The following is a 23,950-nucleotide window of genomic DNA, read 5'->3' on the forward strand; positions in this document are numbered from 1 at the left end:
GGGGGCTCCTCCTTGGGGAGGCTCCTCCTTGCGGGGGCTCCTCCTTGCGGGGGCTCCTCCTTGGGGAGGCTCCTCCTTGCCGGGGCTCCTCCTTGCGGGGGGTCCTCCTTGGGGAGGCTCCTCCTTGCTGGGGCTCCTCCTTGTGGGGGCTTCTCCTAGCGGGGGCTCCTCCTTGCGGGGGCTCCTCCTTGGGGAGGCTCCTCCTTGCAGGGGCTCCTACTTCAGGGGGCTCCTCCTTGGGGAGGCTTCTCCTTGCGGGGGCTCCTCCTTGCGGGGGCTCCTCCTTGCGGGGCACAGGCTCTAGGGTGTGAGGGCCTAGCAGTTGCGGCTCACAGGCTCTAGAGCTCAGGCTCAGGAGCCGGTGGCTTACTGGCGTCATTGCTCCGTGGCACGTAGGGTCTTCCTGGGCCAGGGTTCGCTCTCCTGTCTCCCACACTGGCAGGAGGATTCTTAACCCCTGAGCCAGGGAAGCCCTCTCCTTGTCTGATGCTGGTGTCAAGGTTACGGTAAACTCACAGGATGAGATCTTTCACGGCTGCTGTAACGAATGACCGAAAGCATGGTGGCTGGAGAGGACCTGGACTTATCCTTGCTCAGTTCGCTGGGTTAGGAGTCCGGCACAGTCTCGCTGGGAAGAAACCGGGTTGTGGCGGGCTGAGCTCCTTCTAGACTCTCCGGGGGGACTCTGCCCCGGCTCCTCCAGCAGCCAGAGGCGCCCCCACCGCAGGCTCGGCACCCCCGCGCCGTCCGCGCAGCGGCACTGCAGCCTCCCCATGCGGCCTCTTTCTCTCACTGTGTTCTCTTCCGCTTCTCAGGACCCTGAGGTCACACTGGGCCCACCTGGATGGTCTCCCTGTTTCAAGGTCAGCCTACCAGCAGCCCGACCCTTCGCCACGTAGCATGGCACACTCACGGGTTCCGGGCCTCTGGACTGGGCCTCATTTGGGGAGGTGGAGCATTATTTTGCCCGCCACACAAAGCCACAAAGATTTACTCGAGCGCCAAGTAACAGCAGGAAGTCCCCCCTCTCCTGTCCCCCGGGATCACCACCAGGGCCCACGTGTCCTGCCCAGAGGCTGCCTGGGTCTCCTGCTTCTTTGGAACCTCCCGGACTGCATGCGGGCTGCTCGCGAGCTGCAGTGACTGAGGAGGCCCGGCAGCGCCCCTGGGCTCAGCAGCCTGTGGGCTGGGCTGGGTTTGCGCGTTTCTTCACAGTCTCATCTTTACTGCCCACAGCAGTCTCGGGCTGACCTGCCTGGGGCCGCAGGACATGTGAGTGACCCTCGGCAGGTGCCTGGGGCCGTGGCACCCTGATCACCCTGGAGGCCGTCGCTCAGCTCGGAGCCAGGCAGGGCAGGGCACTCACTAGTTCTCTTTTCCCTCCAATTTTTTGAAATCAGAGGATAATTACTTTACAATAGTGTGATGATTTTTGCCGTATATCAACGTGAATCGGCATCGGGTGTATATGTGGTCCCTCCTGAACTCCCCACCCCCCCGCCCACCCCATCCTCCAGGTTGCCACAGAGCGCCAGTTTGGGTCCCCCCATCGTACATCGAGCTCCCGCTGGCAGTCTATTTTACCTGTGGTAATTCTTCAAAATCATCCCACCCTCTCCTCCCGCCACGGTGTCTAAAAGGTCTGTGTCTCCTTTGCTGCCCTGCAAGTGCGCATACCCTTAAGAAAACCAGAGGTGAAAAGACACGTGTACCCCAGCGTGCACTGCAGCCCCGCTTACAACAGCCAGGACACGGACGCAAGCTGGATGCCCGTCACCCGATGAACGGATAAGGAAGTTGTGCTTATACACAGTGGGGTGTTACTCAGCTGTAGAAAGGAATGCGTTTGAGCCACTAGTTCTTTGAAACCCATTTGGACCTAAGTCTTTGTCGTGTGGGAGCTTTGCCCGATTTCCTAGGACGGGTCGGAAGAGCAGCCTCTCTGGCTCTGGCAGGAAAGAGTGAGGCTGGACTGACTCCATGTTGGCCCCGACGGTGGAGGGAAGCCCCACTGCGCTGCGGGAGGCATGGAGCCTCTGGGCCGTCCTGCCTGATGCCCAGCTCCACCAGATTGGTGGGTTTCACCACCAATCTCAAGCCAGAAGAAGAGTCCAGAAACCTCCGTGTGGTCTCCCAGAGCAGGGCTGTCACCTGGGTGTGTGATTCTGCCCCCCGTGGACGTCTGCCGAGGTCTGGAGACGTTTGTGGTTGGGGCGGCTCAGGGGTGGGAGACCACCTGGCCTGGGAGTGCTGCTTCGCATCTTCTAGTGCCGGGCCGGCCCCCAGCCGCAAGTCACCCACCCCTACCCTGAGCGTCCCTGCTGCCGTCCACAGTGCGGGGGCCCAACCGCATGCTGAAGGCCCTGCTTCACTGCCTTTCTCCCCGGAAACGCAACACAGCCTCTGTCCCCAGCGAGCAGTGTGGGAAGACCTGACTGCTGGCTTCCTGTTCAGCCAGCGAGGCTACGCATTGTCCAGCCAGTGCTGGAAATAAAACAGAACCCAGGAGGAACACTGGTCGCTGACACAACGCTCCACAAGATCCCATCGGAGGGAGGGCCGGCACTGTGTTTTCACTGAGGGTGTGTGCTGGTCTCTTTCACAACGTTCGGTTGACAGTGTAAACAGCCGGCCTGGCTATAGCCCCACCTGAACGGTAACTGCGTTTTCACCGTCACTGTGGGTCGGAACATGGCTCCTGGCTCTGTCAAAGGGCGTCTGCTCTCCGCTCCTGGCTCATCTCCTCTGACTCAGCTCATCACTTAGTTCTAAGAAAATCTTTCTTACAACGCCTTTTTCTTTTTTTGGCTGCACTGCTTGCCAGATCTTAGTTTTTTGACCAGGGATCGAACCTGTGCTCTGGGGAAGTATAGAGTCCTAACCCACTGGACTGCAAGGGAAGCTCCATGATGCCTTTTCAAATAATATCTTTCCTTTTGGGTAATCTCATGCAAGATAAAACTAATCTTTATGGGGTGAATCCTTAACTCTTTTTTTTCCTTTTTAATTATTGAAGTGGCATTCACATCACGTCGTAGAATGAGCCGTTTCAAGGTGGACACCTCAGTGGCCTTTGGTACGTTCAGAGTGTCGTGCAACCGCCCCTCTGTCTAATCCCCAGACATTTGCATCCCCCCAGGGACACCCACACCCACCAGCAGTCCGCACGCCCGTCCCTGGCAGCTCCCCGTTTGGTTTCTGTTATTGCGGGCTTACGTGTTCTGGACAGTTCGTGCTCGTGAAATTGTGCAGTGTGTGCTTCTGAGACAGGCTTCCGTCACTGAGCGTGTTTCTGAGGTTGTCAGTTCTTCGTTTCTCTCTGTGTCTGAGCTTGTCATGTGGATGGACCGCATCTAGTTTTCTGTGGTTTTTTTTGGACTACGTCTTGTTTAGACAGAATGCACCAGTCCATGCTCAAGTGGGTTTCCACTTCCGGGCTCTTGTGAGTCGTCGTCGGCTGCGCCAGGGATTCATGTACAAGATTTTGTGTGGATGAATGTTTTCAGTTATTTCACATTTCACCTCGGAGTGGGATTCGGGGTCAGGGGTCAATTACGCATCTAACTTCCGAGAACCAATCCTTGACTCTTAGGTGAAAGTGCTTGTCTTGAGAAGAATGCGTCTCAGCTCACAGCCTCTGTCACCCGGGGTCAGAGTGGCCGCTGGGAGCTGTGAGCAAGCCTTTCTGGAGGTAGTGGGGCCTGGTACAACTCCAGTCTTCCAGGAGGTTCTGTCCGGCATGGACACGACGAGTTGTTTCTCGTGGGATAACTCGATATTGTGGATGCTGAATTCGACCCTGGGACAGGAGCTTCGTTTCACACATGAAATTAGGAGAGGGCATCTCTGAGTCAGAGTTATCCTGTATCAGGAAGCTTTACAGTGCATAATAAAAGTGGGAGAGACAGGAGAAGGCAGCTTTAGGATCTTGGCTGCTTCTTTATTCATTTCTTCACCCCCCTGTTTGTTTATGTGCTCGTCTTTCTTATTTAAACTGTAAATTTATGTAACATAAAGTTGTCGTTCACCCGATTCTCTGTGTACAGGTCTGTGGCATTAAGTCCACTCACACTGTTGTGTGACCATCAGCCCGTCCGTCTCCAGGACGTGTTCATCTTGCACAGCTGAGGCTGTCCCGCTTAAAGGCTAGCCCCCTCCCCCTGCCCCCAACACCCCCCGTCTGCCCTGTCTCCATGAACTTGGCCACTCTGGACGCCCCATGTCCCTGGGCTCACACGGCCTCTGTGCTTTTGTGTCTGGCCCCTCTCGCTCGGCGCTCTGTCCTCAGGTTCCTCCGTCTCGTGCCGGGACCCCCTCCTTGGTAAGGTCTCCCCGATCCTTGTGCCTCGTGAGGCCGGGCGTTTCCTGATGAGTGTTGGGCATGTTGGATTCACCTGACGGTCTGGTGATGCAGCTCGACCTGCGCGGGTGTGATGAAGCTAAGCACCGTCAGGAGGTCCTCCTGGACTTGGGTGGGTCCCGATCCAGCAACTGGTGTCCTTTTAAGAGGAGAGTCTGGCGTGACGTGAGGCAGAGGTGTCTGCAGGCTGAGGACTGCCGGGAGGGACCGGATGCCAGGTCGGCACCAAGGGATGGGTCATCTCTCTGAGCCCCTGGGTGGAACCAATGCTGCTGACCCTTGACCTTGGACTTCCGGCCTCCACACAGAGAGGGTCGGTGTTTTCTGAGCCCCAGGCTGCGGGCCGCCCGTCCCGACACGCCTGCGTCCGGAGACCGGGCCATCCAGGCCCTCCTGCTATCTCCGCGCTCCGTGCTGGGAAGGCGGCTGCCCTCCACTGTCTGACCCCCCGCTGAGGGCCCCCCGGCTCCGCAGGCCCTGAGACGCGCGGGGCTGAGCGAGCCCAGGGTCTAGACTGTGGAAGACGGCTGCCCTGTGACCAGAGCGAGGCTCATGGACAGGCCCCTCCCTGCATGAAGACCTGCGAGGCCCCCTTGCCTGCGGTCTCTGGGGTTTTGTGGGCAGTGCCCGCTGGTGGGTGCCCACAGCCCCGCGGCCCCATCTCCTCTGTCTCTTCTCCTCTGTGACTCAGGGACCGCGAGGGGACCCGGGTGAGCTAGTGAAAGCCCTGCACCCTCCCGGCTCGGAGGCCCTGGTTCTGGCGCTGTTTGCAGTCGCGGACGAAGGGCCTGCAGCTCAGGTCCGGGGAGTCCTGGGGGAGCTCCCAGTTCTCCCAAATGAAACAAGCTTCTAAGTGATCAACCAGACGGCTGCTCAGGCAGGAGAAGGTGAAAGGCCCCCGAACATCAGCAACATTCCTAACCAGAGCTTCTACAAACAGTCAAGATCAAACAAGGAAAGTCTGAGAAACCGTCACAGCCGGAGGAGCAAGGGGACGGGACACCTACACGTCTTGTGCGGTCCTGGGACACCGAGGACAGGAGGCGAAACCAAAGAAAGGACAGGGGAGTGTGGGCTCCAGTGAACAACGTGTCTATATCGCTTCATTCAAACACACACCCCACACCATTGTGATAATCAAGTTAATTGTGGGAGTAACTGGGTCCTGAATAGTCATTGGAAGGACTGACGATGAAGCTGAAACTCCAGTCTTTGGCCAGTTTATGCGAAGAGCCAACTCACTGGAAAAGACCCTGATGCTGGGAAAGATTGAAGGCAAAAGGAGAATGGGACGACAGAGGATGAGATGGCTGGATGGCATCACCGACTCGATGGACGTGAGTCCGTCGGGAGATGGTGATGGACAGGGAGGCCTGGCGTGCTGCGGTCCATGGGGTCGCAAAGAGTCGGACTCAACAGAGCTCCTGAAGCACAGGATGCTGGATGCTCCGTATACAGGACCTCTCTGCACTGTCTTTGCAATTTTTCTGTAAACTGAAGCTACTCTAAACTGAAAGTTTTACTTAAAATTTAAAAACAAACTTAAACAATTTTTGATTTAAAAACAAATTCAGCAACCCAGACACAATCACTGTCAGCACTGAAGTTTTTGCTCTCCATGCTAATGGCTCTGGACTTGCGTGTAAATGTGTGTGTTGTGTGAAGACTGACTTGCTTTTGCCCCCTAACTTCATGTTGTCTGGGTCTGCCCTGACGCCTGTGGAGGGGGCTGTCACCCAGTGGGTTTGGCTGAGCTGAGCTGCACGGTGCGGACAGCCGTCCTTTTATTTCGTTGCTCCCTGTTGATGGGCAGTCGGGTTTGTGCTCCTGGAGACTCAGAAATCCAACCCAGATGATGTAAACTCAGAGCAAATTCATTGTCTCCAGGACCTGGTTGTCCAGGACGGTCCATGGTCTTGAAATAAATTAATGATAGGATTAACAGTAAGGTGCGCATTTTACTTCCCAGCACCTTTGACGTGAGTTAACAGTCAGTGCTGTTTTCTGGTCATAGCTGGCTCCTTGGTCCTGGACCTTCCTCTGTGCTCTGCCCTCCTGGGCTCCCTGTGGGAGCGTCTGAGCCCTGGACCCCTGGGAGGGAGAGGGCCGGACAGCCCAGAGCACGCCCAGACGGCCTGAGCTTTGGAGCTTAAAACCAGCATGACCCTTGAATCTCGGACTAGAACACATCTGTGTGTGGTTTAAGATTAAAAGGATGTTTCATAACAAGTGCTACCAGGAAACAATATCCTATGTCTCGTATTATTACAATGGGCCTTTGCAAAAAAAAAAAAAAAGAGAGAGAGAGAGAGAAAAGAAGCACCCGCAGAAAAATAGCTTGGATGGAAGAATGAAGTCTCTGAAGCTGTTGGTGCCAGCGTCAATCTTGGGGTTAAAGAGATGCTGCTGGAAGAGGTTTTTCCCTTCCCCCCTCCCCTGCCCCCTCCCACCGTCCCCCGAATGTTTATCCAGCAGCCTCTGAGTGCTGGATAAACACTGAGAGCCTCTGCAGTGACAGGTGCAGCAGGAACAAGACCTACAAGCTCTTGGTCCTCACGACCTCACTGGGGGGAAGGAGGGACGTGAACAAATAAAATCAGGCCGCGGCCGCTCCTGTGCAGGAATTAAGGTGGGGGTGTGGCAGAGCGTGAGTGGGGGGACGTGGAAGGCCCCTCTGACGGGGGTCGTGCCGCTGAGTCCCGGGTGGCCCAGGGACCAGCTACCAGCGACAAGACGCTGTGTTCCCCACAGAAGGTGCAGCGTGCAAGGGCCCTGGGGCAGGGGGCGTCTTTAAGACAAGGGAGGGTGGCGAGGATGGGCCACGTAGGACCGTAAGACCATAGGGACCACGTATGGACCGTAAGGACCGTAAGGTGTGTGGAGACTTCCCTGGTGGTCCAGTGGTTAGGACGCCATGCTTCCGCTGCCAACGGCCTGGGTTCAATCCCTGGTCAGGGAACTAAGATCCTGACAGCAGAGCAGCACGGCCGAAAAGAAAAAAGAGGCAGCCTTTCCAGGTTATCGTGAGGACCAGAGGGAGCCGTCACAGGGCGCTCAGTGCCTGACCTACTAGGCGGTGGGGGTTATTACCGGGGTAGCCGGGGCCCCCTCCACCAAGCGTGAGTTTTCAGGCGTGAGACTTGGCTTCCCAGGGTCTCGGTTTTTCTCACCTGTCAGATGGGGTAATGCTGGCTTCTCTTAGAATTTCTGGGAGTCTCAGGTTCGCACCTGAACGTGTTGTGACCTCTGCAGTGGTTACGTTTCTCTGCTGTCTGGACAGGTTTTGTGACTCAGGGTTCCCCAAAAGTGGCTTCTGGCTCCTTGGTGTCTGAAGAAACCCGTCCCAGGTGCAGAAGCTCCCATGCTTCGGCTCCTTCTGAGGGCTCCTGGCAAGTTGTGTGTGGTGGCGACTGTGCCGGGTCCAGAGGGACAAGGTGGCCTCCAGGGCTTGTCGCCTCACTGCATCCTCTCGGGGGTCCTGAGGCTTCCTGGACTTGGGCCAGAAGGTGGTCCCTGGCCCCTGACCGTCTGGGGGCACAGCCCAGCTCCAGCTCTGGGAGGGTGGGACCTGCCGGGGGCTCAGACCTTGCCCAGATGCCCCAGGGAACCAGGGTGGGGGCGCTCACGGAGGGCACAGGCTGCACCCACACTGTGGGACATCCGTCTGGGCTGCCGGGACCCAGAGCCGAGCTGAGTCACAGGGATGAGAACTTGGCCAGGTGTTTCTCGAGCCCCAGAGCAGGTGGTGTGGGGGGTGGATGGGAGCAGGTGGAGGTCCCTGAGCATTGCGGCTGTACCTCAGGGCCGCCCTGGAGGTGACGGAGCTGCCCTGTGGCCATCGTGGTCGGAGCGAGTCCCTGGGGTGGCCGCTGGACAGCCCGCCTGGTTCTGGGCTGGGAACCTGGGCCATTGCTCAGCCTGGCGACCCAAACACTCCGCTGTTTCTGGCCGCCACGCCCCGAGGACCTCCCTTCAGGAGTGGCCACTTGTGTTGGCTGAGAGGCCGTGTTCTCCTGTGTGTCTTCCTAAAGCAACACGTGGTGAGCTTCTCCTGGATGCTGGGTGCCAGATGGCGCCCGTGTTAAAGAGCCTGCCTGCCAGGCAGGAGACGTAAGAGACGCGGGTTTAATCCCTGGGTCGAGAAGATCCCCTGGAGGGGGGCCTGGCAACCCACTCCAGTATTCTTACCTGGAGAATCGCATGGATGGAGGAGCCTGGTGGGCTACAGTCCATGGGGTCACAGAGTCGGACACAGCTGAAGTGACTGAGCATGCCCGGGTGTGTTTAGATGAGCAGGACCCAGCTAGGAGGAGAGAAGCCGTCAGCGCAGCAGAGGTCAAGGCCATACCTGGGCGGGGACTGTGCTGGACGCCGTGGGCTCTGAGCTGGGCTGGGGGGTGGGTGGGCGGCTGAAGCAGGTGCAGAGGAGGGAGAACGGGGTCTCAGCGTCCCCCCGTGTCTGGAGGAAAGCGTCTGAGGCTGGAGTCTCAGGCAGTGAGGACTGGGTTGTGTGGTGAGCGTTGGGATGCCCTGATGAGCTGGGCCGGGTCGGGGGGGGGGGGGGTCCCCTGGGGGCTTCTGAGCTTGATGGGTGTGACGGGAGCTGTGCTTTCAGAAGCCAAGTGTGGAGGGAGGGAAGCAGGCCCTAGGATATGGGGTCAAGGTCGTGGTCACGAGTGGGCAGGGGCCTGGGGCTTGGGGGTGCCAGGCGAGGGGACCGGGCAGGCGGGCTTCTGAGTGACACCCCACCTTCTGTCTCACAGACGGCATCCACAGCGTGGTGGCGCTCTGCACCCTGCGGGTCACGGTCATCACGGACGACATGCTGACGAACAGCATCACCGTGCGCCTGGAGGACATGTCTCAGGAGAGGTTTCTGTCCCCGCTGCTGTCGCGCTTCGTGGAGGGCGTGGCCGCCGTGCTGTCCACCACCAAGGACGCCGTCTTCGTCTTCAACATCCAGAACGACACGGACGTGAACGCCAACATCCTGAACGTGACCTTCTCGGCCTTGCTGCCCGGCGGCGTCCGGGACAAGTTCTTCCCGTCGGAGGACCTGCAGGAGCAGATCTACCTGAACCGGACGCTGCTGACGGCTGTGTCCACGCAGCGCGTGCTGCCCTTCGATGACAACATCTGCCTGCGGGAGCCGTGCGAGAACTACATGAAGTGCGTGTCGGTGCTCAAGTTCGACAGCTCGGCGCCCTTCATCAGCTCCCCCACCGTGCTCTTCCGGCCCATCCACCCAGTCAACGGGCTGCGGTGCCGCTGCCCGCCCGGCTTCACCGGCGACTACTGTGAGACAGAGATCGACCTGTGCTACTCCAGCCCCTGCGGTGCCCACGGCCGCTGCCGCAGCCGCGAGGGCGGCTACACCTGCGAGTGCCAGGAGGACTTCACAGGTAGGGGGCCCCCACTTCTCCCCAGGAGGGCTCGGGGGTGTGGGGAGGCCCTGGTCACCTGTGCTTCACACCAGGCTTCCAGCTCACAGGTCAGAGTGCCCAGCGGTTTGTTCCGTCCACTCCCTTCCTCAGGGACGTGGTCAAAGGCTGGACCCTGAGCCCCGGGGTGTTGGCTCTGCTTCCTGACCATAGCTCCGGGGTCTCCACTGACCCCCTGCCATTCAAGCCACCCTCTTAAGTGTCTGCTTGCCATGCTGGAGACCTGGGTTCCATCCCTGGGTCGGGAAGATCCCCCCTGGAGAAGGAAATGGCAACCCACTCCAGTACTCTTGCCTGGAAAATCCTATGGAAGGAGGAGCCTGGTAGGCTACAGTCCATGGGGTTGCAAAGAGTCAGACACGACTGAGGGACTTCATTTTCACTTTTCGCTTTCTTTGGAAGGACAGTAGGAGGAAGGTTGTGCAACCAGAGCCCACTGAAAATCTACCCGGATGAAATGACTTGTGTTTTGCTTAAGTAGCTTCGTTATCTTTTAAAGAATTTTTTTGATGTGGACCGTTTTTAGTCTCCGTTGAGTTTGTTACAGTATTGCTTCTGTTTTGTGTTTTGCCTTTTTTGGCCACGTGGCACATAGGATCTTAGCTGCCCCCAACCCCGACCACAAGGGTCAAACCCACATCCCCTGCCTTGGAAGGCGGGGTCGTAACCACTGGACCACAAGGGAAGTTCCAGAGTAGCTTTGCATTTAAAGTAGTTCATTCCTGATTTCGAGTTTAATGGTTATAGTGAAACAACATAGGAGCTTCCCTGGTGGTCCCGTGGGTAAGACTCGGAGCTCCCAGTGCAGGGAGCCGGGTTCGACCCCTGGTCAGGGAACCAGGTCCCACCTGCTGCAACTAAAGATCCTGCGTGCTGCAGTAAAGATCCAAATAAATAAATATTTAACAAATTAAAATAGCGTAACTGGGATAGAAACGGTGAGCCACTAATCACTGGGGTCTGGAAAGGTGATGTTGGTTTCTTCGTGCCTCATTGTCACTGTAGAAATTACTCATCCTCCCTGCCTGCAAGATACGCTTCGCTTGAGACATCCTGATTTGCCGCCAAAATGAGTCTCTCTAAAGGCATCCGATGGTTGTGTTTAAAAGCAAAAATCCCGCCGAAAGCAGCCCAGAGAATACACGCTCTTGCTGTGGTCATGTGGAATCCAGTCGCCCATTCGAGAAACAAGCGTTCTGTGGCAGATGGTGACCGTCTGTCTTTCTGGAAAGTTCTCTGAGGTCAGGTGGGGCCTGACTCGGCCCGGAGGAGGCTCTGAGAGTCTTCCGTGGACCGTGTCCTCCGTGGACGTGTTTGGTGTAGACAGTGGGGAGACCGTTTCTGCACGCGTGGGGTGCGGCACAGATGGAGCCCAGGCTGGGGCTTACGGGCTAGCAGGTGTTTCCGGAGCAGGGAGAGTGTGAGCCTGGGGTGGGGACCCTGGGGCCGGGAGGTGGGCAGGCCGTGCTCTGCACCGAAGAGGGGGAGGGGGTGTCGGGCAGCCTGGGGAGCTGGCGTGCGCCCTGGCTTGCTGCGTTTGAGCCCAGCCTGGTTATAATCCACTGGCACCTCTGCGGCAAGAAAGGCTCGACTGCCCGCTGTGGTGCCCTCAGCCGTCTGTGTCTGTCTGTCTGTCTGTCTGTCCATCTGTTGCGTCCGGCTCTGCCCATCTCCGCCATGGTCTCCCAATTGTTAACTGTAAATTCCTGGCTACCCTGGGATCTCGTGATGAGCAGGGAAGGTAAAGGAGACCCCGGGGCCCGAGCCCACGCCTGAGTCGTCAGGGCTGTCGTCGTGCCCAGGAGCCGGGCCATGGACATGCGGGTGGGGGTCCACCCCTTCCTCCCACTCCCACTCCACAGCATTGAGCTGGCATCTCGGCCTGTTCCAAAATCCCTGCCCAGTTGTGCCAGCCATGGTCAGCCCTCCGCACAATGGGGAAGTGTTCCCTGCCTCCCCGCCAAGCTGGGTGTCCCTGCGTCCCCCTCCCCCACCACATGGCCTGGATGGGGAGTGCGTCCACGATGACTCCAGCTTCCAGTGGAGAAGCCGTGGCCCCAGGCCCCTGGGACAGAGCCTGGTGCCCTCCAGGGAGTCAGCCAGTGAGCAGTCGTTTGCTTGCTCAATGAGCATTAGTTGAGTGCCTGCTGTATGCCGACCAATGCAGGCATCAGACCTGCCCCGCCCAGTGGGGTGGGCCACCCAAGGTTGCCATGCAATCGGCCGTCTCCCTGGTGGAGATGCGTGACGGTAGGGGTCACGTGGGGGACACCCCAAGCACCCCCAGACTCTGGCGGCTTCATCTTGAAGCTGGCCAGTGTGGGGGGTGGTCTGTCCTGGTTGAGCAGACCAGCGTCGCCTCGTAGCCACAGCTGCAGACCTGGGCTCCAGAAATCCCAAATGTGAGCTTGGGGCCACATCTGGGCAGGGTAAGCAGAGGCACTGGGGACCTGTGGACCCTGGATCCTCCCCACAGAGGCATCAGCCTGTTGGGTGGGAAGGACTTCCAGACTTCTCAAGTTCCGTTGTCATCACCAGAGTCATTTCTAGAGAAATTATGCCCGGGAATGACCCGGCATGTCATCGCCACTGAAAGGTCCTGATGGGCAGGGGCCTCATCCGAACGTCCTTGGTACTGAGTAGTCGTAGGCGTTTTTCTCCGAGATAAGGCTGAGTCAGACCGATTACTTCTCCTCCGGCCCCCTTCCTCTTTTTCTTCCTCTCTCCCTTTGAAGCCCTGCTTTCTTGCTAGAGGTAATTGAGCCCATTTATTCCTGGTGAAAGCCACACTGTCGTCACCAGCGTTTTATTACTGGCTCCCAGGTAAGCCGAGCTCGGGCCTGGCGGGTGGGAAGCTGGAAGGGGCCCAAGGCCGCCAGCGGACCCTGGCTTCCTGTGTTGCCGGACGGGAGATGAGCTGGGTGAAGGAAGGTATCAGTTAATTTCAGGAAAAGCTCATGAATTTGATGCTGGAAAAATACCCCGACGGCTCCCCGGTGTTTCTTGCATCCCTTTTGGCCTCAAGGAAGTTCCAAGGCCCCGGAGTGAGGACTCCCTGTCCTTGTAGGGAGAAGGCATCTCTCCTCCTCATAGCTCTGCGTGGGGGCCTGGCTGGGGTCTGCAGGGGCCCCGCTCTGGAGGGAATGGGGATAGAGGACCACAGGCATTTAGGCTCAGCCTGGCGACCTCGCACGCCAGTTTCCTGGATCGCGGTCCCTGTCCGCTCCTGCCTGTGAAGAGCATGGGTTTTGGTTAAACTCCCCACGCGTGGGGCCCATCCCTCCCGCCTCCTCTCCTCCGCACCTGCCGTCTCTCTGTCATCACTTCCCTGGGGTTCCAGCCCAGGGCTGTCTGTGCTCTGGGGAGGTTCCAGGAGGTCCCCCTGGCTTCCTGGAACAGTGACTGTCCATCTCCCTGGGAACTCCCTCTGTTTACGTGTTGGTTGATCTGCTCTCATTTGGGGTGTGAGCCATGTATTTCCATGACCCTCAGGAGGGCGGCGACCTGCAGATGGTACTAAGTGGGCCCTTCAGTGCACTGTCCTGTTCCAGACGAGTCTGCCCCTTTACCCTGATCCTCCCAGCAGCTCTGTGGCCCCGCTCAAACAATGGAGAGCCTGTGGTGCAGGACATTCAAGCGTCTCATCTAGAGGTTCTCTGTGGGGGAGATTCTGCCCCCAGCGGACACGTGACGACATCCCAGGATGGTTTGGTTGTCTTGGGAGTCGGGGTGCCCGTGGCTGGAGGCCAGGCGTGCTCCCAGCGCACTCCAGGGCATGGGGCATCTCCCACAGGGAATGGCCCTCCTACAGAGAATGGTCCTCCCCGGAGTGTTCAAGGTGGCGGCAAGGGGCCTGCTTTAGAGCCGGGTGAAGGTGAGGCAGGATTTGAAGCTGGTGCTCTGGCTTCTGAGCTCAGGCTCGTCCACTCTGTGGACCCCTTGAGGGCGGGATGGCCGGGTTCACCTGTTTACCGAGTCCTTTTTCTTGCTTCATTGACATCACAACATCTGTTAAGAAGCACCTTTTGCATGCAGGGCGCTAAGAGTTACAAGTGAAGTGCAAAGGGTCTCTGAGCGGTGGCAGCGGGAGAATTGTGCTGTGTCCCCGTTCCCGAGGTCAGTTCAGTCACTCAGTCGTGTCCGACCCTTTGCGACCCCATGAATCGCAGCATGCCAGGCCTTCCTATCCATCACCAACTCCCAGAGTTTACTTAAACTCACGTCCATCGAGTCGGTGATGCCATCCAGCCATCTCATCCTCTGTCCTCCCCTTCTCCTCCTGCCCCCAATCCCTCCCAGCATCAGAGTCTTTTCCAGTGAGTCAACTCTTCGCATGAGGTGGCCAAAGTACTGGTTTCAGCTTCAGCATCAGTCCTTCCAATGAATACCCAGGACCAATCTCCTTTAGGATGGACTGGTTGGAGCTCCTTGCAGTCCACGGGACTCTCAAGAGTCTTACTCAGCACCGCAGTTCAGAAGCATCAGGGGGAGGCAAACTCCTCCGGCCCAGGGGGACTTGAGACTGGGCTGGGCCAGGGCGAGCCTCGGGATGTGATTCTGAGCCTGGGTCCTGATGCCCCTTGGTGTGTCGTTTCCCTAATTAAACAGCCTAATCGCTCCTCGCTGCCGTGGGGGAGACTGTGTCCACACAGGCTCTGCTCTACAAGGCCAGCCACAACCCCATGGGGTGGGGACAGCTGTCACCCAGTTCAGGGACACCCAGATGCAGAGCTGGTGGGGGCCGGGTGGACCTGGGGATCTCTTTCCTGAACACCGATTGCAGTGCCCGACCCAGCCTTCCCACCTGGCCTCCTCACCCTGGCTTCTTATTTCAGCCTGTTCAGGGCTCACTGTGGGTGTTCCCTGCCCAACCCCATGCTTCATATTTAACCTGAAGCCAAGACTCCCACCCCTGCCCCTGCGATCTGCTCTTCACGAGTGCCCGGGGCGGGGGTGCGTGCCCAGAGGGCCACATGACCGCTTGCGCTGGGTCCCATTGGTGCAGAGCTTCAGCCTCCCCCAGAGCCTCAGAGGCTGACCTCAGCCCAGCACACCGCCCCTTGCTGGCCTTCTAGAAGCAAGACTGGCTCCTCTCACCAGGGCAGGCAGGAGCTTTGAGGTCAGCTGGGAAGAAGGGCTTTCCCGGACCGCTCAGCCACCTGCACGTCGGGGGACCAGGGGAGGGTCCTGTTTATCCCTGAGCCTCTGTGTTTAGACCCCGGGCCGCTCCTCTGGGTTCAGAGGGTTCAGCGAATAGTCCTGCTCTGTGCGTGAAGCACCCGGCTCTCCCTGGGCTCCCAACGTCCACACTGCTGGGCCCTGTGTCGTCAAGGGTGCGCCCCAGCACACTTAGCCTGGATTGGGGATCAGAGGGTCAGGGGCCACTTAGGACAGTCTCAGTGGTGCTGGGTTTGAGCTTTGTGCCAACTACCCCGGGGTGGGACGTCCCAGTTGTCCTATGGGGGGCCCTTCTGGGACTCTGACTGTCCCTCAGAGTGACCTCCCCAAGGCTGGGGACCTGGACTGTCCCCCAGAGTGACTTCCCCCAGGCTGGGGGCCTAGACTGTCACTCAGGGTGACCTGCCCCGAGTTGGGGACCTGGACTGTCCCAGGGTGACCTCCCCAGGGCCAGGGTATTTTGTGTTAGGTTCAAGGCTAGAGAAACTTTTAATATAAAAATTGAATCACCTTTCCGGTTCACGGGGAAAACACTGAAATCAGTTCTGGCGCTTCCCTGATTCTGCTGTGAAAAATGAGGCTCACCCCACCTCTGAGTGTTCTCTTGGCGTCTCTCATCACCGTAACAGTACCTCCGCACGCCGGGGACGCGCCGACCCTATGCCCTTGTATTAGACGGAAAGCGCTTCGTGCGTCTGAGCTGCGCTGTCCTCCTGTGGGGTGACGCCACGTGACACAAGAGAGATAAGTTTGCCGCACTCACTGCCGTTTACTGGATTAAAGCTCCATTTGGAAGAGTTCACCGTCAAGTCGAATTTAGTCCTTAAACCCGAGAGTTAATTATCATTCGAAATGAAAATCATTATCTGGCCTATAATTAAAATCTCAAAGAAAGCAGAGACAGAATCCTCCCTTAGGAAGATGTACTTCCCAGATACTCGGGATTACTTTAGTTTTCTCTCTTTGTAGCTTCCTGGTTGGGGATAGCCGGCATTTCTCGAGTGTGTTATCGTAAAGCTGGGGAATTATTGCACTTCTGGGAGACTTTGTTTTCCATTAAAATCATATTCGAGGCATTGCGGTGAGGATAAATTTGGCCAGAGAGCTCCTTTCCTCTTCCATGGAATTCTTCTCCCCAAAGCTGGGACTTTTGGCACACAGCATTAGCGTCCTCCTCGCCCATCGGGGTGTCCATACACAGCCAGACGGTCTCTGGGGAGAAGGATGGTCCTCGGGGTCCTGTTAGCTCCCCAGGCCTGCTGTCACAGGGCCACACACTGGGTGGTTTAAAGTAACAGAAATTTATTCTTCTGGAGGCTGAAAGTCCAAAATCAAGGAGTTGGCGGGGATTTGCTCCGGGGGACAGTCCTTATAGCTGCTTCTTAGCTTCTGGTGGCCCAGGTGGTCCTTGGCTTACAGCTCCATCCATCTCTGTCTTCATATGGCCTCCCCCACCCCACCCTGGGGGGCTCTGTCCCCTTGTCCGGATTTCCCTCATCTTAAAAGGACACAAGTCATTGGACTGATGCTGACGCTCCAATACTCTGGCCACCTGATGGGAAGAGCCAAGTCATTAGAAAAGACCCTGATGCTGGGAAAGATTGGGGGCAGGAGGAGAAGGGGACGACAGAAGTTGAGATGGTTGGATAGCATCACTGACTCAGTGGACAGGAGTTTGAGCAAGCTCTGGGAGTTGGCAATATACAGGGAAGCCTGGTGCGCTGCAGTCCACGGGGTTGGACATGACTGAGTGACTAAACTGAATTGAACTGAGTCATGAGACCAGGGCCTTCATCATCCAGTATAATCTCACTTTAATTTGATCTTCCCCTGGAGAAGGAAATGGCAACCCGCTCCAGTATTCTAGCCTGGGAAATCCCATGGACAGAGAAGCCTGGTGGGCTACAATCCATGGGGTCACAAGAAGTCGGACATGACTGAACAATTAAATAACAACAACTTGATTCCATCTACAAGAATATATTTGAAGACTTAATTCCCGAGACCAGGGATAAGGCCTTAAACGTAAGGTCTGGGGAGTGGAGGGGTGCTGTTCCACCGGCCTCAGGGCTTCTGGGGGTCGGTGTGATAGCCACTTCTCGTCAACCTGCTTGTCCAACAGCTGCTGGGCCAGAGGACACTCAGACAGGCCTCTGTGGTTTACTTTCTTTTTAGACACCTGAACACAAGCGTTCCCCACGTCCACCCAGCCAGCTTCCAGGTGGGTTGGTGAGCTGGGCGCAGGGCCTGAGTTGTTGAGAAACAGAGGTTGGTACTGAGGTGTCCGACCGCAGTGAGCAAAGCAGCTTGAGGACGTGCGGGCGGAGCCTCCCTGGGCTTCCCGCCTAATGTCCCCGGGGAGACAGGGCTCCTTGGCTGGGTCCTGCCAGGGTCTTCCCTGCATACGTGCAGGCTGTATCGGGTGTGCGTGCTTCTGCAGAAAGGCCTGGAAGGCGGGCTCCACGGGAGCCTCCCCCCAGCTCATGTCCTGCAGCCGCTGTGATCAAGTCCCACACACACGGGGCTTAAACTGCGCGGGTTTCTTCTCAGAGCTCCTGGGGGCCCCGGGGAGACCCCTCTGGGTCCGGCTTCTGGGCGCTGCCTGCTCTGCGTGACTGGTGACGCTTCCTCCCCTCCCCCCCAGCCTCTGCCTCTGTTGGCACCGCTTCCCCGCTGACCCCCGACCCCCAGGACCCTGGTCATTACCTCGGGCCCCCAGGGATCCAGCCAGCCTCCTGGCGTCGAGTCTCAGCATCCCTACCCGACCCATACCCGCCCAGTGCCTTCTGTGGGGTGAGACACGTGCCCACAGGCTCCAGCGGGTAGGGTGGGGGCCTCTGGGGCTCTGTACTCCCCCACCCACGCCCGGACCCCCAGGCGCTCACTAGGTGCTTGTGTGGGGATGCGTACGCGAGGCCTTTGCCGTGGGCGCTGACATGGGCGATGGAGGGTCTGTTCTCTGGAGGCACCGCATGGACTGAGGGCCGCCCGCGAGAGTTGCTGGGAGCCCATTCTGAGCCCCTGACCCAAGAGGGGCCACCCTGGACGTCCCCACAGAGAGCGGTCTCTGCTCACGCAGCTGCCCGTCGCCCACCCCTGAGCCCTTCCCCTGGTGTGGACAGACTGACGTCTCCTCAGGCCAGGGGCCTGTGGGGCTGGGGTGACGGGTGGCTTCTCTGCTGGGTGGCCGGCACAGCTGAGGAGGCTGTGGGTGTCAGCCAGGACAGCGTGGCTGTCCCGACTCCAAGCAGCGACTGAAGACTGTGAGTTCTTGTCTCAGGACGTGACTCTGTCCCCAGACACTGCCCCCGCTCCTCCTGGCATCATGCGGGAAGGGCAGCCTGAGCCACCGGGGCCTCAGCCGCTGCTCCGCGCCGTGATTAAGGTTTTAGTGAGCATTCCGGCCCAGTCTGGACACGTCGCTCTTCCAGAGTTGGCACGCTCTCCCCACAAACTGATAACGTGTTGGGCACGCCCCTTTCCGGCTTGGCCACCACGGCTGCGGGTTTAATTTCCACTGACAGGATCTTTCCCGTGGTCACTGGGGACCCCCAGCCCGGCCTCCAGGCCTCTCCCCTCACCCCCACACAGCAGTCTGGGGCCAAGCTCTGCACCTTCATCTCCCCCAGGGCACGGAGTCTCTGCCACCCCTCCTGCACAAGCCCATCCTCTCTGCGAGACCGTTCCGGGCCCGCCCGTGCCCCCGCCTTCAGAGGTGCCCATGTCATTAGAACTGAACCGTGGCCTGAGTCTGAAATGCTTTCCTGGGGCTGGTCCTCAGGACGTCGCAGGACAGATTCCCCGGCCACAGGCTGGCCATCCCTGGGGCTCCAAAGTGGGGACCTCTGGTCTCTGGAGAGAGGCCTGCAGAGGCCCAGGAGGGCACAGGGGAGCCCTGGGCAGCCCTACCGTCAGCCCACAGGACAGCATGAACCTGCCTCCCAGCAGGCCCCAGGGGATGTTGGCGGGGGCCAGTCTGCCCAGGGTGGGACCCTCCGCCCGACTCTGCCTCATCCTGAGCCCCCAGTCTCCTTCTGAGCCCACAGCCCTGGCTGGGGAGGGCCCTGCCTCTGCTGTCGGGCGTGAAAGTGCCTTGGTGAGGAGCCAGGATGCAGGTCTGTGTGCTCAGGCCCTGGTGGTCGGCTCAGTGGCCCCGCCGCTGGTCGCCAGGCGCACCTTGCCTCGGGCCCTGCGTGTTCATTTGGCGCCTCCTGGGTCCTTAGCGGCTGCCTGCCAGGCACTACGAGGGCCTGGGGGACACAGGACGCTTTCTCTTCCGCGGCCCTGGGTCTCCTGAGGTTTCTGGAGATGCTGAAAGGTATCAAGAGAACTGCTTTCTCCTGGGACTGTGCCCAGGAGGAGACTTCTGCTGAGTCAGGCTGGCCTCTGTGGTGTGTTTAGGATTCGTCGTGGTTTCCCGTGACTGCAGGAATTGAAGACCACAGACGGGGTGGCCCGACACAGCAGAAATTCATCCTTTCACGGATCCGGAAGCCAGCACTTTGAGATCAGGGTGTGGGCGGGGCCGCCTCCCTCTGCAGGCGCTGGGGGCCTGGGGCGGGTCCATTTGCCTCCTCCAGCTGCCGTGGGCTCAAGCTCCCCGGGCTTGTGGCCACAGTGGCCTCTGCCCCATCCTCACGTGGGCTACAAACCCCAGCTGCTCCTCTTTCACGATTGCAGAGGGCCCTTCCGGGTAACAAGGAGGTCTCATCTCCAGATGCTTATTTTAATCCCATCTTGCGCCACTTGGCGTGATACTCACTTGTCTGCCATGTGGGGTGATGTTCACAGGTGCTGGGGAGCAGGAAGTGGACACGTCTCTCAGGAGCCACCGTTTAGCTGACCTCAAGGTTGGCTATTTTCTGTTCCCCTCCACCCCCAGAGGACATCGGGGGTAAGGAGAGCACCCGTTTTCTGAACGGAGGGGTCCCCAAGTGTGGCTGTGGGCCGGGCCATCCATGCACTAGGAGCTTGGAAAGCACAGTGACTTTTCAGGTTCTCCGGGTTCCAGCCCCTTGGGTGTGTAGGTGACTCTTGACTCACAGCCAGGAGCTGTGGATGAGCTGGAATAGTTTTTCTTTGCTGCTGGAATGCATTTTTTAATTTATATTTTAAAAAATGGGTGTGCCAGGGTTCTGGGAATTTGCTTCAAAGACAGTAGTGAAGTCAGCCCAAGGCCCAGCCCAGGACAGGCCTGCAGTGGTCTGGGCTTCCGGTCCCCCTCCCGCTGGTGGAGGGGGCAGGTGTCTGGCCTCTGGGAGGCCTTTCCTGGCTGCCTTGCCCCCTGGAGGAGGAGGCTCGGGGGCCGGGCCAGGAGATGAGACAGTCCAGCAGCCCCGAAACTCAGAGTGGGAAGGGAGAGGCTGGAAGGGGGCTGGGGGCAGGGAGTAGGGCTCTGGGGCGCGAGGCGTGGACAGCGAGCACCTCCAGTGTCCGGAAGCTAGTTCACAGCAGGTGCCACGCGACAGCCCCGCTTGCCAGGTGTGCAGCTCGGAACTTCGCTGCATCCACCCATCTCCCCTGTGCCCTGGCCTCCGAGGGGCTTCGATAGTTCTGGGGCCAGAGACAGAGCTCCCGCCCTCAGTTGGGGGGTGGGTTTCCAGCCGGGGAAACTGAGGCAGTGGTCAGGATCCTGCTCGGGACACCTCTGCCCCCCACAGCGGTCTGCGAGGGCTGGCTGGGAGGAAGGCAGGGTGGATGGGCCGATTTTCTCAGGGTTTAACCTTTGCAGGACCCTGCCCTTGTCTCTGCTCCCACTGCTGAAGCTGCCCGCATGAGCAGGGCGGGTGGCTTGCCGTGGGGTCTGGTTCTTTAGTTTGCAGCCCCGAGCTGCTGCTTAGGACCAGGAGGCAGCTGTCTCTTTATCGAAAAGCTGGCGGCCTCAAGCCTCTGCTTGCGCTTCCCCTCCTGGGGCCCGTCCTACTCTCCTTCAGGGCCTGGGGGCTTCGGCCTGGCTATGCCGCCCCTCCTGCCGGCCCCCAGCCCCTCGCCTCCCCTCTCCCCATCAGGGCACCCCCGGCCCTTCTGAAGTACCTCTCGGCGGGACCACATTCACATCAGCACCTCCTGGTTCCTGCCCTGCCCCTCGGCTCCCAGACCTGCCATGACGGTCACACACATGTGCACACACCCCACATCACATATACACACCACACACGCACATTACACGCACACTACATACACACACACGCACACCACGTAATAGACACATCACACAGTACAGACACACACACCCAACATCACATATACACGCCACACAGACACATCACACATACATGCTACACACATCACGTATACACACACATCACATAATAGACACACAGAGATCACAGAACACACACACACACATCACATATACACGCCACACACAGACACATTACACACACACACACCCCATATCACATATACATGGCACACACACACACACACATGCACACTACCTATACACACACGCACACCACGTAATAGACACATCACACAGTACACACAGACACACACACACCCAGCATCACATATACACACCACACACAGACACATCACACACACACACCACATATACACACACATCACAGACACACAGAGATCGCAGAAAACACACACACATTACATATACATGCCACACACATGTCACAGATACACACACATGCACACCACATAATAGACACACAAATCACACAATACACACCCACATACGTACATGCCACACACACATCGTATATTAGACGCCACACACATCACACATACATGCCACACACACTGCATATAAACACATGCACTCACACCGCATATACACACATGCACACCACATGATGCACACACATGCACTCACACCCACATTACATGTACACGCCACATGTGTGTATGCCACACACACATGCACACACACACACGCACACACACCCACATCACACGTCCACACAAAGAGCTGGTCACGACTGAGCATGCACACACTGACAGACCCTCTGCCGGGCCTGTTTCCCGCCTGTGAAGTGGGGGCGTGTAGGAGCTCCCACACCAGGGGCTGTGAGGCTCCCCTGCCCCCGTCACCCTGAGCTGTCAGCGCAGTTGCCTTGCACGTGAGCCCACATAAGCTCGGTGCATCTGGGGCTTCTCTGAAGGACGTAAGGCCCTCCAACCTGGGGTCTGTGGTTCTGGCACTTTGGGCTGGGGTCCGGGCAAGCAGTGTCCCTCAGCCCCGAGTCAAGCCTGGGCAGGACAGGCCATCCAGTGATGGGGACGTGTGTGAGGCCATGGCAGCCAGAAGGGCCTCAGCTTTTGCAGCTAAGAATGCCTCTTTAGGGGTGGGGGTCCCACAGTGGTCCCTGTGGAATTGTGCCCTTGCCGCTGTGAGCAGGAGGCCGGGCCCCGGGCCCTGTGGGCAGGGGTCGCGGTGCTGCGTGCAGTATGGAGCACGGCTGTGGGTCTGCTCGGGTGAGCCTGATCCTTGTTGTGGGCCGAGGCTGGCAGTCATAGTGGGCGGGGGCCGCACAGGAGCAGCGCAGGGGGCTTCCCCAGGATTAGGGTGACTTGGAGCAAGCATTTGAGCCCAAGCAGGGCACTGGGACGCTTGAAACAAATTTAGAAATCCAAATTTATTTTAAATGAGAATTCCTAGAAGAGGAAAACTGAAGTTAAATCTTGATAAGCAAGCGTAACTGAAAACATTTATTACAGTAAAATAGTGTTTCTTGTAAGAGCTCTCTCTTTATATATATATATATATAAATTAAAGAGAGAGGGCTCACTGAATTTGGTCCAAGTTATTTGCCTGAAGTAAGATGATGATGTTGAAGCTGAAACTCCAATACTTTGGCCACCTGATGCGAAGAACTGACTCATCTGAAAAGACCCTGATGCTGGGAAAGATTGAAGGCAAAAGGAGAAGGGGATGACAGAGGATGAGATGGTTGGGTGGCATCACCGACTCGATGGACATGAGTTTGAGCAAGCTCTGGGAGTTGGTGATGGACAGGGAGGCCTGGCGTGCTGCAGTCCATGGGGTCACAAAGAGTCGGACTCGACTGAGCGACTGAACTGAACTGAACTGAAAATGATTTTAAGAATTAAAAGCCATCACATCACCTCTCTTCTCCTCTCTGACTTCTGTTCTGCCAAGCTGGCTGTGATGGGGGTGCGCCCACCATGGAAACCTGGGCTTTCCCCTGAGGGCTGGCCGCTGGGATCTGCCAGGTCACCACTGCATAGAGGATACAGTTAAGGAAACACAGAAGTGGATTCCTGTGTGGTTTGAACAAGTCAGCGGGAACGTCTGCCTTGGGAAGTACCCTGTTCAGGTGCCCACAGAGCCTTGGGGTTGGCCTGGGTCTCGCCCCTGGAGCCCAGGGGTGAGAGCCTTTACAGGGAGCCCCGTTCATCTGGCATGCTTAGAGTTCTCACTGCTGTTTTTATTTTTAAAAATTCATGTTTATCTGTAGAATTAATTCTTCATTCATGACATCAACATCTTTCCAACATCATTTGAATCAAACGTGAATTTTGCAAGTTTTACAATTCTGTACGAGCAGTCGCCATCAGCTTGCCTGTGGCGAAGTCCTGGCATTTTATGACTTCATCTCACAGGCATTAGTCCAGTACCTGAGGCATGCCGGGCATTTGCCAGGCACCCTCTGTGTGCTGGACATTCTCAGACTTGACCCTCGGACAGGCGGTGCCCCTCCCCCAGAGCCTGGGGAGACGGAGGGTGAGGGACAGTCATGCAGTGGGTGTCACCCTGGGGCTGGGACGGGCTGAGATGGAGAATTCTGGGCCCATCAGAGTCTGACCTGGGCGCCTGGCCCTGCCCAGGTGGGTGAGACCTCCAGGGGGACGTGGGCGCCTGACGTGGAGCTGCATGTGGGGCCAGAGAGGCCTCTGCAGAGGCCAGAGAGGGCGCGCCAGGCCAGAGAGGGCGGTGTCCTCGGGGCGATCCTGATAGCAGTGAGCGTGTGTGAGTGTGTACGTGGGATCCCAG

At 58.1% G+C, this 23,950-nt stretch overlaps 1 protein-coding gene across 1 annotated transcript in view; it reads left to right on the top strand.

Moving 5' to 3' along the window:
• The window catches only part of CELSR1 (cadherin EGF LAG seven-pass G-type receptor 1), a 152,124-nt gene that overhangs the window by 46,379 nt on the left and 81,795 nt on the right, over positions 1 to 23,950 (top strand). The window contains exon 2 of the mRNA XM_040233359.1: positions 9,124 to 9,762. Coding sequence (XP_040089293.1) covers positions 9,124 to 9,762 — 639 coding nt within the window. The remainder of the gene's footprint in view (positions 1 to 9,123; positions 9,763 to 23,950) is intronic.

This window comes from Oryx dammah, unplaced genomic scaffold (assembly GCF_014754425.2).
Source record: "Oryx dammah isolate SB20612 unplaced genomic scaffold, SCBI_Odam_1.1 HiC_scaffold_29, whole genome shotgun sequence".
Lineage (NCBI taxonomy): Eukaryota > Metazoa > Chordata > Mammalia > Artiodactyla > Bovidae > Oryx > Oryx dammah.